The sequence below is a fragment of the Pongo pygmaeus genome, chromosome 1, assembly GCF_028885625.2.
Source record: "Pongo pygmaeus isolate AG05252 chromosome 1, NHGRI_mPonPyg2-v2.0_pri, whole genome shotgun sequence".
Classification (NCBI taxonomy): Eukaryota; Metazoa; Chordata; class Mammalia; order Primates; family Hominidae; genus Pongo; species Pongo pygmaeus.
In genome coordinates, this window is record NC_072373.2 from 63,638,928 (window position 1) to 63,655,062 (window position 16,135).

The 16,135-nt window shown below is 36.0% G+C and overlaps 1 protein-coding gene across 5 annotated transcripts in view; it reads right to left on the bottom strand.

Annotated features, from left to right (window-relative positions):
* The window catches only part of HMCN1 (hemicentin 1), a 448,248-nt gene that overhangs the window by 43,829 nt on the left and 388,284 nt on the right, over positions 1-16,135 (bottom strand). For all 5 annotated transcript variants that reach the window (XM_054449377.2, XM_063647968.1, XM_063647964.1 and 2 more), the window contains 7 exons: positions 13,860-14,073; positions 12,072-12,206; positions 11,475-11,665; positions 9,770-9,851; positions 5,227-5,496; positions 4,492-4,662; positions 4,188-4,358 (listed from right to left, as the gene is read on the bottom strand). In XM_054449377.2, the coding sequence (XP_054305352.1) occupies positions 4,188-4,358; positions 4,492-4,662; positions 5,227-5,496; positions 9,770-9,851; positions 11,475-11,665; positions 12,072-12,206; positions 13,860-14,073 (1,234 nt within the window). The remainder of the gene's footprint in view (positions 1-4,187; positions 4,359-4,491; positions 4,663-5,226; positions 5,497-9,769; positions 9,852-11,474; positions 11,666-12,071; positions 12,207-13,859; positions 14,074-16,135) is intronic.

Genomic DNA, 16,135 nt, shown 5'->3' on the forward strand with positions numbered 1-16,135 from the left:
AGGAGGGTGGAAGGAGGAAGAGGTTTGGAAAAATAAAGTTGGATACTATGCTTAGTACCCAGGTGACAAAATAATCTGTACATCAAACCACTGAGTCATAAGTTTACCTATATAACAAACCTGAACATGTACCTCTGAAACTAAAATGAAAGTTAAAATATTAAAAAAAAAAACTACAGAGGGATTAGTAGGTAAGAAACATGCAAAATATTATAACTGAATTTGTTACACTATGTTGCAGTTTTAATTATGGCAGGGTAGAGGAGCACAATGCTAGGAGCGGGTCTCCAGGCAGATACTCTGGGCCTGAATAACTATTCTGCCCTTACGGGCCATGCAATCCTGACAAGTGACTTGGCTTCTGTGTGCCTAGTTTCATCATCTGCAATATGCAAATAATAAAAGATAATTTATTAGAATTGAGGTGAGCAGTAATGAGTTCGTAGAAGAAAAGTGCTCGGAACAGTACAGGACACATAGTAAATCCTACATAAGTGTAAGCTAGGAGCTATGATGGCTTTGCTCAAAGTTCTCAACAGTTTTCAGACAGACACTTGAAAAAATGGTCATTCTTTAATCTGTAGCTATATATGTATTTTAATGACAATGATTCTCAAATATCAGGATAGGCCATCCCCGAAGATATCAATCTTAAAAAAGATTTGCAGTTTAAAAACACTCTTCTAACTAGGGCAGGGAAAGTACAAAATAAGTTTGAAGTAACTATTTGCACCAGAAAGTAAGGAAGCACTCAAAGAATTAAGAGGACATCTCAACACTGAAGCCAGCCCGGACAAGCCTGCCTCCACTAACCTATTCTAGGATAATGTGAACATCATGATAAATAATGACAGTGTATGATAAGCCAGGGGTCCTCAATCCCATGGGCCATGGATCGCTTGGCAAGTAAGCAAAGCTTCATCTGTATTTACAGCTACTCCCCATTGCTAACATTACCACGAATTCCGTCTCCTGTCAGATCAGCAGTGGCGTTAGATTCTCATAGGAGTGCGAACCCTATTGTGTGTGAACTGCACATGTGAGGGGTCTATGTTGTGTGCTCCCTATGAGAATCTAATGCCTGATGATCTGTCACTGTCCCCTATCAATGCCAGAAAGGACCTTCTAGTTGCAGGAAAACATGCTCAGGGCTGCCACTGATTCTACACTATGGTGAGTTGTATAATTATTTCATTATATATAAAATCCACAATAAATGTAATGTGCTTGAATCATTCTGAAGCCATCCCCCCAACCCTCGATCTGTAGAAAAACTGTCTTCCACAAACGAGTCCCTGGTGCCAAAAAGGTTAGGTTCCGCTGTGATAAACCATTGAATAATACCTGAGTCCTTATTGATATAAATCAAAAAGTAAAGAAATGAGAAAGTTCTTGACAGAGGTCAATAATAGATATGGAAGATAATGATGGAGTCAGAAAATAGCTATTTTGCAAAAATCATAGTAATAACTGATTCAGGCAGAAATCAGAAATGGATCCTAAAACTAGTGGGTGAAAAGTTGATAAGATGTTTATAGAGACTCTAAGTTTCCCTACAAAATACTTATTAATAATAGAAGTAAAAATAGTAACTATACAATGACAGACACTACCTTAAACAAGTGAAGAAAGTTAACACCACCAGTGTGGGACAAACTGACATTATGTGCCTTTTGAAATGATGCACAGAGAAGGACACAAAATCATTTCTGTGGTGTTCCTGCCAAATGCAAAACCTACATGTAATCATGAGGAAATGTTAGACAAATCCAAATTGAATTGTCTTCTCTAAAATAGTTGGCCTGTACATTAAAAAATATCAAGTTCATGAAAGAAAAAGAGACTGAGAAAATTTTCCAATTAAAAGAGACTAAAGGGACACAACAAATAAGTACAAGTGTGATCGTGGATAGGATCTTGGAATGGGGGAAAGAGAGTTATAAAGGATATTACTGGGACAACTGGCAAAATCCGAATATGGCCTGTGGATTAGATAACAAGATTAGATAATGAAATTAGATAATAATAGAATCAATGTTAAATTTCCCAATTTTGATCACTGTACTATGTTCATGAAAGAGAATGTCCTTGTTTCAGGAAATACACAAAATTTCACCTAGATAGTGTTACATAGAAATTATCTGTACTCTTCTTGCAACTCTTTTTTAAGTTCAACATTGTTAGAAATGAACTGTACTAAAGGCAAGTATCTTCTGCCCCTGAGATTTTCACATACCTCCTGGATGAGAAAGGCTGTCTTAGGCTGGCTGCCTGCCCATTTTGCAGCGGTGAGCTGAGAAATATTTAACAACCAGCTCTCTAGGGGTGAGGAGGAAAACTTGTAGCATCGCTAATTTTTGTGGTATAGATACTCCTACTACAGCTGATATTTACCTACCAATATGGCATCACTACAGTTTCATACATGCTCTTATTGGGAAGAAATACATGCTTTCATTGAATGGCTCTAGGACACCACTGACATTATGCTCAAACAATAGCTAAATTCAATTGGTTTAGGGACTGGGGGAAATAACTAGAGAAAGCCTTTTAAAAAAAGCCAATAGAATAGTGAACAAAACAACAGTAAGTAAGCAAACAGACAGTAGTAGACGAATAGTTACTCAACATGAAGAGAAAAAACTGACTTTTATTTTAGGATATTTACAAATATCATTTAGTTATTATATAGTTATTATAGATGACAAATTACACAAAATTGCTCAATCAAGTATTTCCTGCTCTTTTAAATTTAGAACATAATGTTATTACAACCAGCTTTTAAATTCTTTAAGACTAAAATAAATGGCTTCTCGTTTATTTTAAGATGTCAGGACAGTACTTCGTTTTTGTAATGTAATCAAAGTTCCGAATTGCAAATCCAGATACCTACAATTTAAATAAGCTTGGTAATTAGATCAATCTGAGTTCAAAACTTTGATTCATTTTTTATTAGCTGTCTATCCTTAGTGAATTACTGCACATTATTTTCTAAATCTTTCCTCATCTGCACAATAGGATGCAATACCCAATGTAGTGAATACCTGTCCCTTTTTGGTTTGTCCGTATTTCTTTTTCTGATCATTCCAGCTAAGATATCTCTCCAAGTTGTACTCCATCATTTCAAGTCTCTGAGTTTTTTGGGTATGCTGATCAAAACTGGAAAGATACTGACTGTTTATTATTTTAACTCTAGAAACTAGAACAGCGTCTTGATGACAAAGTAAGCGCTCAGTAAATATTTGTTGGATGAATGAATGAATAAACGAACAGCTCCTCTACTTTGCATGATTTCTTTCTCTGCCCCTGTTTACACCAGGTAGACAGTTCACCCAAGATGGCTATTAAAATACCCTTCTCCTGGACTCACTTGAGTTCAGGGGTGAACATTGACCCGAACAAAAGCAAACAGGGTTCCTTTCCAGAGACTGATATGAATTCTGAGAGACAAGGGAACTCTTTTTCTCTGAGGCCTCACTTAGATTATAAGGCCCCTGTGAGCCAGTAGCTGTCAGCAGTCATTGTTTCCACCATACGGAAAGAGTTTAATAGAGAATAAAGCCAAAGAGAGGAAAGTAGAGACGAGAGATGGAAAACATGCTAGTAAAAGCACTGTCCAAATCCTTGGATTCAATTATACCTGAAAAATTTTCTACTTGGACTTAAGTTTGATTTGTCACTTTAATCGGAAAGAGTGCTAAAACACAAAATCAATAACAATACACAATATTAACAATATAAAGCACCTAGCATGGTTCCTATTATATGGCAAGTATTTAGTGAATGACAGCGATTAGTATTTACCCCTCACCAGTTGTGTGTTTCTGGGCAAGTCTTCAACCTCTCTAGGGTTCATTTTTCTCACCTCGAAATGGATGGCTGGATTAGATGTTACTTTATGACCTTGTAAATACTTATGTTTTCTTTACATGATTGAGAAATACCCTCCAGTTTGGACCCTTTCTTCACGTTCAATTAAAGCAGGTATTTTGCTTAACATCAGTGAATGCCATACGTTTACAAGTTTATCCATGAAAGAGAACTAAGAATATAGTGAATGAATGTATTCTCAAGGGTAGAGGCTATAACATCTTTTTACAATGAAGAAGAAAAGGCAAATGTAATTCTTTCATAGGAGTTAAGATAGAAAAGTTTTGTTTATCTTAGCATTATTGGTGGCTTCTCACCTGGGCAAGGCCTAATGTTGCACATAATTATTTCCACAGCATTCCCTTCACATGGCTGCCCACCATGCTGAGCTGATGGATTATTGCAAGTCCTGGTCCTGGTTCGGTTGCCGCGTCCACAGCTCCTTGTGCATTCTTCCCAAGGACTCCATTCCGACCAGCTACCATCCACTATACAAAGGTGAACCATTACACCATCAGGTATATTTCAATTGGAAATACTGACACTGGGGCAATCCATAGGTAGAAGACAGAAATGAAGGTCTGTTAAACATATGCCTATCAGTTAAATAAGGAGGTGTACCTGGACAAGGCTTATTTTGACAGTTTCGCATTTCCAAATCTGAACCTTGGCAGGGCTTCCCACCATTGGCTGGAAGGGGCTGGTTGCACAGACGACTCCTCTTTTGGATGCCTTTTCCACAGGTGACACTGCAGGCTTTCCATGCAGACCACTGGGAAAATCCACCATGAACTGCAAATAAAACATTGTACTTTGTCTAAGCTTTTGCAAATAAAACATTGTAAAGGAGATTTCATTTAAGATATGCACTGGTTACAGAGCTAAATATATAATTGCTGAAAAATAGCTTATGGAAGCTCTCCTTCAAGGTAAAATTAAAATCCGAGAGAGAGAGAAGAACTTCAGTTAGCCAGAGTTTCTTCTCAGATCGAATTCTCACTCACTTGCACATGGCTGCTGGAAGAGTTAGAGACCAGCAAGTTTACAAACTGTTCACTTTTTGGACATAAGTCATTCTTTACAGCAAAACATATACATTGATTCTAAGAATAGATTTGACTTAGTTGTGAATCAAAAATCTGGTTTGGGATTTTAAATTAAAACCTTGGCATTTTAAGCTCTAATCTGTATTGGTTTAGGGCCTTCAATCTGTAAATTTTGATAATTTTGTCCTCTCCCCATCATCTAAAAGTATGTTAAGGTGACAGGAGACTTGGACTAAAGTGCTTAATAATTTCCATGATTTGAGTCACCCCAGGTACTGTTTACTATGAATATTCCTCTGATCACACTCACCCTGGACTATGACTGGCACTCTGACAAGGACAGAACCCATTAAGTTTCGAGCAACACATTCAAATTCAGAGGTATCTTCTTTCTGAGCATCAGCAATATATAATGAGTTGTTAGACAACACGTTAACCCGGTCATCCCAGGAAATAGAGTGCCCTTGACGGGACCATGTAATGGTTGGTTGAGGCTCTCCAGTTGCCTGACAATTCAATATGATTTTGCCACCAGCATTAATAACAGTTTCCACTGGCTCAAGAATGATAATAGGAGGACCTATGGAAAAAAGCACATAGTGTCTCAGTTTTTGTGGAGTTATAAATTTTTTTATCATATATTATATGGCAACATTATTTTGAAAAAAGTGGTTGATTTGTTTATAAAACACCGCTGCTTCCCAACTAAGATTATAGATTATAATTGCCCTTGATACAATTTTCATAATACTTTTTTATTTAGTAAATGTCAAAAATTTAAAATTCCTGAGCAGATTAGCCTAGAGCATGGGCTCTAGAGTCATGTTTCCTGGGTTCAAATTCTGTGTCTGCTCTTTACTACCTCTCCGAGCCCCGTGTCCTTAAAAATGGTGCCTACTTCAGAGGATTCCTGTTAGAATCAACAAGAGGATGTGACTAGAACTTTTGAACAAGGTAAGCACACAGTACTCTTAGTTACTATTGTTATTTTTGTCTGTGTTTTATATGGTGAATATTCACTTTTTTCTTTTGATCATTTTTGAGGTAAAGAGTCATTAACTCATTCTTTTTTTTTGAGCCAGAGTCTCCCTCTGTCACCCAGGCTGGAGTGCAGTGGCACGATCTCGGCTCACTGCAACCTCTCCCTCCAGGGTTCAAGCAATTCTCTGACCTCAGCCTCCCGAGTAGCTGAGATTACAGGCACCTGCCACCAAGCCTGGCTACTTAACTCATTCTTTTATCGCTGGCCATCATTCATTTATTCAATAAACATGTACTGAAAGCCTGCTATTTGCCAGGCATTGTGCTGGGTGCTGAGAGCATATAGAGAAAAGATATTCTTTCTAGTCTCAAGGAGCTCATAGTCCACTGATAAGACAGACTTGTGCTATAGCATACCTATAGAACTAATGTGTACTAATATGGGAGCATAAACAATAGTAATAATAGATCCAACAAAAGCATGCCACTGGAAATGGAGAGGAAAAGGAAGACATATCCAAGAATCATTAAGAAAGTAGAAATGATAGAACTTTGTTACAGATTGGTATGGGTTAAAGGGAAGAACTCATGACTACAGGGTTTTGATTTGGACAATATGGTATATTTGGGCAATGGAATAGCACACAACAGGAAGAACAGGTTTGTGGATAGGCAGTAAGGAATGATAATTTGCATCCATTTAGGACTGTTGAACTTGAGGTATCTGTAAGACATTCATATAGAGATGTCTACATGACAGGGATATTCATATCTAGAGCTCAGAATAAAGATGAGCAAGAAATACATATGTGTGAGGCTTTCATAGTGAATAAGATTGCTTCAGAAGAGAGTCTAAAATGAGAAGAGGGCCAAAGACAGAAACAATTGCAACAGCATTATTTAGGAGATGGACAGAAGACAAGCTTATAAAGATACTCAGAACGAATCACTGAGGTAGGAAGAAAATCAGGATAAAAATGGTATTCTGGTAACCAAAAAGGAAGGAGGGAGATGTTAACAGTGTCTACAGTGAATGACAATGGCTGAAGTAAAGTCCTTGGAAAGATTGTAAAAGGAACTTCATGCAACTGCTGGCAGAATGTTTACGTCTGTATTGGTCTACAGTGCCAAGAAAGATGATAGAATATGACAGACTTCATTGGGAAGAAGAGAGTTGAACTGGATTTTCAAAAATAAGTAAGGTTATTTGAACAGAGAGAAGAGGGGAGAACACTTGGAGAGAAAGACACAACATGGAGATGGAGTTAGCTCTTTTTCTTTCTCAAGACAATGAACAGAATAGAAAGGATGGTTCACCTTGAAGAGTAACAGCATACATGGTTGTAAACATTGGTTCAAATCTTAAAATAAGAAAGGTTTTCACTTAAATAAGAAAGCAAAGGGGGCAGCATATACATTCTTGAGAAGGAGCACGATGGGATGAGAGCAGTGTTTTAGTGACATTGAACTGAAAGGTGGAATGATTTGTTCAGTGAGAGGTAATAGCAGATAATTCAAGGTGGTGGCTACATATTTTAGACTGAGAAGTGTACCTAGAATAAATAGAATACAAATAAGACAAAAATAGAACAAAAATGTGTTTTGTTGTGATATTAATATGTCAGTTTTTTCTGCAAAGGTATCCGTGACATGTTGTCTTTGAAAAAAGTAATTCCTTCATGTGAAGTTTGACTCTCTTAGCAAGTGTCATATAAAGCATTACTCTGACTTATGCTCATCACCCTACACAATGCCTTCTAACTGATGTTTATATTAATCTCACTCTAGAAACTTTCAGGGCCAGTGCTTTTATTTCTCTCCTAGTTTCCTGATTACATTATGCATTCAATAAACTGTTGCTGCATAAAGTAAATACCTCAGGTTTATCCCTCAACACTAAGTGACAACATGACTAAATAAGCTTGTCTGCTCGTATTAAAATGGCTAAATTATCAAATAAACTCAGAACCTTAATTTAGATACCATACTTGAACATTCCCAATTGCATATAAAGCTATAAATTAATACAATAAAATTCCACATGTACATACTTCAATTGAATTAATTTCATCATTCACATAATAATTAAATATGAACACTTTAAATAAAAATATCGCTTCTGGTACTTTAATCCTAATTTGAACCAAATTATATTTTTGACTATTTAATATGTCTCACTTACTAAAATGAATTTATTGTCAATATGTGTAGATGAGCTGCTCTAATGTAGCTTTTCTTAAACTGGGTCAGTGGATTGTGTAGTGTCCTACCTACGTTCACTCAACATTTATTTGGAAAATGTGGCATATTATATTCTCCCCTTGTTGAGCCATAATTCACATCAACATATTAACATTTCTGGAAAATCTGCAGTAAAGAAATTTGGTATGCCTAAGGAGGGCTAAGCACACAGTAACTGTTCTCTATATATTTAATAAATAAAAGAACTCTGTTTAATTCATTTTTTTTCAGATTTGTTTGAACATAGAACCCTATTTTTTCCTAATGACATCCCATGTTATCATTTGATAGATATGTTTTTTAGTGAAACATTGTATTAGATACTTATTGAATATCTATCATCTATTTGAGTCTTATAGAATTATATAGTTTGGCGAACAGCTAACTAATCTAGAGCATCTCTCAATAGTGATGGAGAAAATATAAACTCACCCTGTTAAATACTGAGCCTAGTCACAAAATGACGTGACTTGCTTAAATTCTTAACCCAATGACATTGTCTTTGGGTCAGCCCCTTAAGTGGTTCTGTAAACTCTCCAGTGGGCCATTGGAGTATTTTATGTTTATCCAATTATGGATGCTCTGTTTTCCAATGACTCTTACTGAAGGGCTTCTTGATGAGCATGAGGATCTCACCCAGAACGTTTAGTTATTTCATGAAAGATTACGGCCATCAAGCTGGAGCACTTTTGAGCTCCTTTACATTAGTCTTTACTTTTAATAAATATCTTAAAGTGCCATAAATGGCAATCTTTTTAAGCATGTTGGAATAACTGTGGTGAATTGTAAGAAGGGGCACTCCGTTGAATATGTTGTAATTAAAAAGCTCTGCCACCTTTATAGCAGCATGATTTATAATCCTTTGGGTATATACCCAGTAATGAGATTGCTGGGTCAAATAGTATTTCTAGTTCTAGATCCCTGAGGAATCGCCACACTGACTTCCACAATGGTTGAACTAGTATTCAAGACTTGGAACCAACCCAAATGTCCAACAATGATAGACTGGATTAAGAAAATGTGGCACATATATGCCATGGAATACTATGCAGCTATAAAAAATGATGAGTTCATGTCCTTTGTAGGGACACGGATGAAGCTGGAAACCATCATTCTCAGCAAACTATTGCAAGGACAAAAAACCAAACACCTCATATTCTCACTCATAGGTGGGAATTGAACAATGAGAACACATGGACACAGGAAGGGGAACATCACACACCAGGGCCTGTTGTGGGGTGGGGGGAGGGATAGCATTTGGAGGTATACCTAATGTTAAATGACGAGTTAATGGGTGCAGAACACCAACATGGCACATGTATACATATGTAACAAACCTGCGCGTTGTGCACACGTACCCTAAAACTTAAAGTATAATAATAAAAAAAAAGCTCTGCCACCAATCAATTGCAATCTTATACTATATATGTTAGATAAAATAGAGAAAAATATCTGTGTGTTATCAGTTTTATATTTGATGACAACTGCCCCATCAGCAGCAGAAAACTAAATTAGACACACTCTGAGAGCTACCACTAATGAACTTGCTATAGAGTTAAAGAAAATAAATACTCTTTATTAGGTAATATTTGCTAAATCAAGTGTTTAATTAGTTTCATTAAGCAGCTTACTTTGCAGAGTCAGACTCATGCTGCGCTCCACCACCCCAGCTTCATTGGTAGCTACACATGTATAGTCACCGGCATCTTCATTCTATGGAAATAAGCAGCGTTTTTACAAAAATATGAGCCTACAGAGCAGGGCAATCACTTTTTTCACCATGATGCTAGTTTATTTGAAATTTCATTTTTGAGAAGGAATTTTAATGGAAATAAGAAAACCTACATGTGTCTAATCTCTTAAATAGATTTAAAGGAGGGAGGAGGAGGAAGAGAAAGAGGAGGGGGAAGGGAGAAAACAAATTCCAAGCCTAAACTTTCTCAAAATAGCCTATCATTGATCTCCAGGAATACTAACTTGTAAGAAACCAAGGCAAAAATTACATTATTTTATGATCATCTGTCTGGAATTATCTTACTAAAGAAAAATACTAATGCTGTACTTGTAGATATCTTAAAAAGCATTAAAATAATCAGGACAAATTAAAAAATACTGAGTCCTTTCTAATGGGGATTATTAAAACTACATGCAGCTGGACCTTTGTCTAGAGCATTTGAAATTTAGAAGAGAAAGTGAAAAACTAATTTACTTATAATAATAAATCACAGATTGTAGGTCACATTATATACATATATGTATGTGTCTGTGTGTGTAAATTTATGTAGGACTGCACTAAATAAATTTCAATTTGGTGACTAGAGGCACAGATTTTGCTGAAGGTCTTGTGAATGGAAGAATTCAGGTCTCCTTAACAAACAGTAGGGGAACTGATTTACAGGTAGTAGATTGGGAGAAGGAAAAATAAATGTTGGTTTAGATGTTTATTTGAGGTTTCAGTGTATTATCCAAACAGAAGTTCTTAGTCAACAGCTGGAAATGGAACTTGGAAGAGTTTCAGCATTGGAGATACTACAGTTTTAGGAATCTTAAATTGCATGATGAAAGAAATAGTATTAACATTGGTATTAGAAGTACTAAGGACTTCAGAAACAGTAATAGAGAAAAGGGAAAAGTGGTAATGAAGAAGGCTGAGCTGTATTAGTATTATGGCACATAAAGTAGAAATAATTTCATAACAGAAGGAACAATCAACAAATGACATCTAATGTTGAAGTAAAATCAATGAAACTAAAAGACTAAGACTGGTCCACTGGATTGGGTAATTAGATAGTATATTTTAATTATTTCAATTACTTAAACAATGACAGCACGTAAGTGGTCTCACCAAATGTGATTTAACAAATTAATGTGCATTCTAGTTGAGACATTTTTGGATAAAATATTTCACTTTGGGGTAATTTGACCCCAAAATTAGAATAATAAACCAAAGCACCACCATTTTCTGAATTACTGAAATTTGGAAAAGCCTAATATAGTTATCAGCTTACTATGAAATCTACTCTATAATTTATATGTAACTGTGTTTGTAATTCTTCAATTTCCTTGTCCAAAAACAGATCTGAGGAAGTTATCTCCAAATGTTAATTAGTAAGTCAATGATAAGGAACAAGGCAGCCACATTATCTCACTGCACTTATTTGAAAGGGCTAAAATATCTATTTCAATCCTTGTTTCAGTTTTTTAAAAGGAGTTATTTGATTCAGATTTTATGAAATAAATAGGAATGTAAGAGAAATGTTTCTTATCTATGGCACTCATAGAGGGGTATTGGCTGTGGGGGTTTAAAAGTGCACCAATCATTCCAGTGCGACTTACAACAGTGCCATAGATGGCCAGGGAGCCATTGCCCAGTTGCCGGATTCTGTGGCTAATTTCAATATCCACTCCCTTTCTGTTCCACTGGATGGTTGGGGTGGGGTCTCCTTTCACCTCACAATTCAGGATTGCATTCCCACCAAGTGGTTCAATCCAGTTAGAAGGATAATCACTTTTGAAGACTGGAGGTTCTGGAAAACAACATAAGACAGGTACAAAGTAAAAGTGCGTGCTGATAATTTCTTTGTGATCTTTGACCTATTTGGAAAAATAATTTAGTAAAGAGGGGAGTAAAGCCACCTTAAAACATCATGAAATTTCCAGAATCAACTCTTCATGCTAAATCACCAGATAATTTTGTCAATTTCAATATTCTAAGGGGATGATTACACTTTGCGTGAAATGATCTCTTTACTTCTTATCTACTTTTGAGTTGAATGTTCATAATTTTTTTCTCACGAATTTGTGAATCTGTGAAATAGGACTGAGTGGATTAAAAACTTGAAGTTATATTTTATTACTATAAAATAAAGAAGGAAAACTTGAACCATTCATTATGAATGCATTATAAATTAAAAATGAAGCACTTTTACCTACCTTTCACATAAACAAATCCAATTGCCTTCACAAAGCCAACGCTGTTCTCTGCGGTGCACACGTAAGTACCTGAATCCTCTTTTGACACTCTTTCAATAACAAGTTCACTGTGTCCATTCACACTGTCAAAGTGGGCTGAGGGAAACAAGAAACAACACAAGTGCCTCTCAGTAACCTAGGAAAAATTTCACGACAGCTCAGTATATTGCACATTAGATTTATGAGTTGGTCAGCAATTGAACCAAAGAGATGACATTGGAGAAGAGAGCCTTTTTCACAGATTTCTTCATCTGAGCTATTTACTATGTCCATAGACACTTGTTTGAAGAACAAAAAACAGCAGAAGGAACAGGAAAAGAGAATGAAAACAAGCATCTTTTAAAAATTATTTTAGGTTTAAAGTAAGCCTTTCATCTAAATGTGTTGCTTAAAGCTGGCTCATAGTCTCTCTGAGTTTCAAAAATCTTTCATTCAGAAATATTACATTTTCCATTTCATTTATCTCACTACCACTTTTCCTCCCAAACAATTTACATCAAACACATGAAAACCTTTTCAGCTTATAATTCAACTGACTTGGCAGGTCAAAGGGGAAAATTATGAAAACGTATGCTAGTTAGGTAATAACGACAACATAGTCAAATTCGTAATAATTTAAACTTCTCTATAAATCATAAATGGTGATTATATAAATATTTACAAAGGCAGATATTTTATTTAAAAATTTATGATAGTAATACTTATCAAATTTTTATTATAAACAACATATAACATTTAGAAGAAAATATATGGTAAACATGCTAATCCTAAAACAACTAAGACTAAATAAAATTCTGACTAAACCAGTCCATATCTAAATACGTATGTTTACCTTGCATGCTCTCCTCATTCAAGTTTTTTTTTTAAATCTTTTACTGCTGAATATTAAGTGGAAAATTAAGCTTTAAAAGTACATTTACATTACTGCACTTTCAGAAAACGTTAGTACTGCACTTTCAGAAAACAATATAGATTAGATTTTTTAGTGTTTGCTTTTTCTTAGTGAGATGTATTGTTGTTATTAAGGTAATGCAGTTGATAAATTCCAGTCATTAACATAACTCTTTATAATAGAAAAAAACTCTCAAGCTTATTACTACTTTTCTAGCAAGACACTTAGACAATGCTAACAGTGTAATACTTCAGAACTCAATTTTGGGATAGGACAATTTCTCGGTATTGACAGTCTTTATGCTGATGACAAAGTCTAACAAATAGGTAGATATTTGTTCACCCAGGGATGGGTGCTCCTGAGTTCCAGACATGACCTTAACTTGTAGTATACACAGTGACTAGAAATTTTCTACATAAATTAATCTACACTATAACAGAGGTTGAGGCAAACAGTGAGAAGTAGAATTCTTCTCTGTAAAATTAAGTGAATCTTTAGGACTCCAACAGTGGCCATCTTAATCTATTGATCAGTGATGAAGGGGGTCCAGCTGGGATAAGTTTAGGTGCCTATATAAACATACTGCCTTCTCATGGGGTAAGGGGAATTATATTTAGGTTAAAAAAGCTACTTATAACCTGCAATATACAGCCCTGTGATCAACTTATGCTTCCAAAAGAAGGAACAAAACATATATATTGGGTAGAGGGTAAAATCCAAGCAGAGGCACACATTCTACAGAATTTAAAGCAATCAATTCTTGTTACTTTTCAATTTTCACAGCTGGAGGAAATAGAGCTTGGTCTAGAGTTCTACATAGGTGTATTTATTCACTTCTTGAGAATTAAATGACCAACCTGGGATAATATTGTTATTGAAGGTCCATGTTAATTTGGGCAATGGAATACCAGTAGCTTTACAGCTTAATCGTAGCTGTTCTCCTTTATTTAATGACACGTCTCCAGGAAGTTCAGTAAAAGTAGGGAGAACATGCACAGTCAGGCTGACAGTGTGTGTATCTTCACCTGCAGCATTGTTAGCAACACAGGTATAGAAGCCAGAATCCTCCAGCTAAAATTAAAAAAAATAACATTTAAAATTTCATAATCATCCATCATAGTACATAAAATACATCAAATTGCATAGCTAGGCCCTCAAGAAACTCTCCTATCCCAAGACAATTTAAATTTCCATCTTTTAGTCTTAACCATCAGGTTAGCTTTTGCATAACATAATTTAAGATGTATAGAAATTTAAACATAAGCTCATACCTTTCAGAACAATAATCTTTTTACAGTGGTAAGATTTCAGAAAACTGTAGATTCTGTGGTTTGCTAGATATCAAGTGTATTGCTGCTCTGCATTGCACAAATAAAGAGCAAATAATCCCAAAAGCTGACAGCATCTTGACAGCATATTTGGCTCTCTGAGTAAGGTGGTACCAAAGATCACCAAAACTATCAGAGGAAATGGTGAGAGAAAGGGCACTATTACCTACAATTCTGAGGCCTCACTTGCTAAATTCAATGGCCAGCTCTCATCACTCATCTTTCTTGAGCATTTGTGGCACCTGACACAATTATGAGTCCTTTCTATGCGAAACCACCTTTACATGGCTTCCAGGACACTATGCTCTCCTAGTTTCCCTCCTATCTCACTGGTTGCTGCTTCTCCAACTTTTTTCGGGGCTTCTCCTCAACATTCACATTTTAATGTTGGCAAGTGAGAAGGCTCAACCTCTGGTGTCCTCTTTTCTTCTATATCCGTACTCAATTTTTTGGTGATCTCATACAGTGCTATGGCTTTAAATATCAACTATATGGTGATGACTATCAGTATCTCCAACCCAAATACGATACTTTCTTACAAACTCAAAGTCTCTTGAACTTCTTATTCTAACTCTTTGCTCTGATGCCTAAGATGTGTCTCACATTCATGCCCCAAAACTGAGCTCCCAATTCCTTCCAATAGCCCCTTCCTGTGCCTTCACCGTCTCCGCTGATGGCTATTTCACCCTTCCAATTGTTCATGCCTTCAGTCTCAAACATTTGAGTCATTCTTTTTTTTTCCCTCACACCCTACTTGCAATCTATCAGAAAATGCTAGCTTCAAAGTATATGCAGGGTCTTACTTCTTGCCTCTTCTCTGCTAACATCCTGCTTTGAGTTCTATCATTTCTCATCTGTCTCCAGACAGTCTTCCCAACAGGTCTCACTGCTCCTGTCCTTGTCTCCCTACCTCTGATTCTCATCACAACAGCCAATGTAACCCTTGAAAAATGTAAGGCATATAAGATTGCTCACCTGCTCAAAAACCTGCAGTGGATTCTGACTTAGAGTAAAAGGTAGAATTGTTACACTGACCTGTAAGACCCGACATGATTTGGCCTCCATTTATCACTGACATCTTTCTCCTTTCATTCTTTGCTTTGCTTTCACTGGCTTCCTGTTTTTCAAATACACTGGACATGTTTCCACCTCAAGTTCTTTGCTCTACCTATTTTTGTTTTTCCCCCTGGTCTGCTCCTCCAATGTTTGCTTGGCTAATTCACTTCCTTCAAATTTTGCTCAAATGTCACCTTCCCAAAGAGAATTTACTCTGACTACCCTATTTACAACTGTAACCTTCACTGCTCCAACTCCTGACACTCTTTACCCCTCTTATTTTTCATGCCACTTTTTTTCTTCTGATTTATTTTCTTCTGACATTATTATTTTTCATTTGTATTGTCTCCTTCCTCTAGATATAAACTCCATGAGGGCAAAGATCTTTGATTCTTTTGTTCCCTGATGTATTCCCAGTGTCTAAACCAGTGCTAGTTGCAGAGAAGGTGTTCGATAAATATTTGTTGACTATTTGAATAGGAATATTCAAATATGAATATATATGAATATTTATGTTGAATATTAATGACTGCTTCTGATTGCATTGAGACACAGACTTTTTTCCTTTTTTAAAAAAGTTTAACATTTTTCCCCTTGAAGCACTAAAGAATTGAAAATACGGCATAAAAATTACAATTATTTACTCTAGATACTTCTTATCATTGCCAAATAAGGTTAAGAGCACAGAATATAGCACTGGCACTTAAAATTCTTCCTGATAAACACATATTTCCACAAACACAAAATAA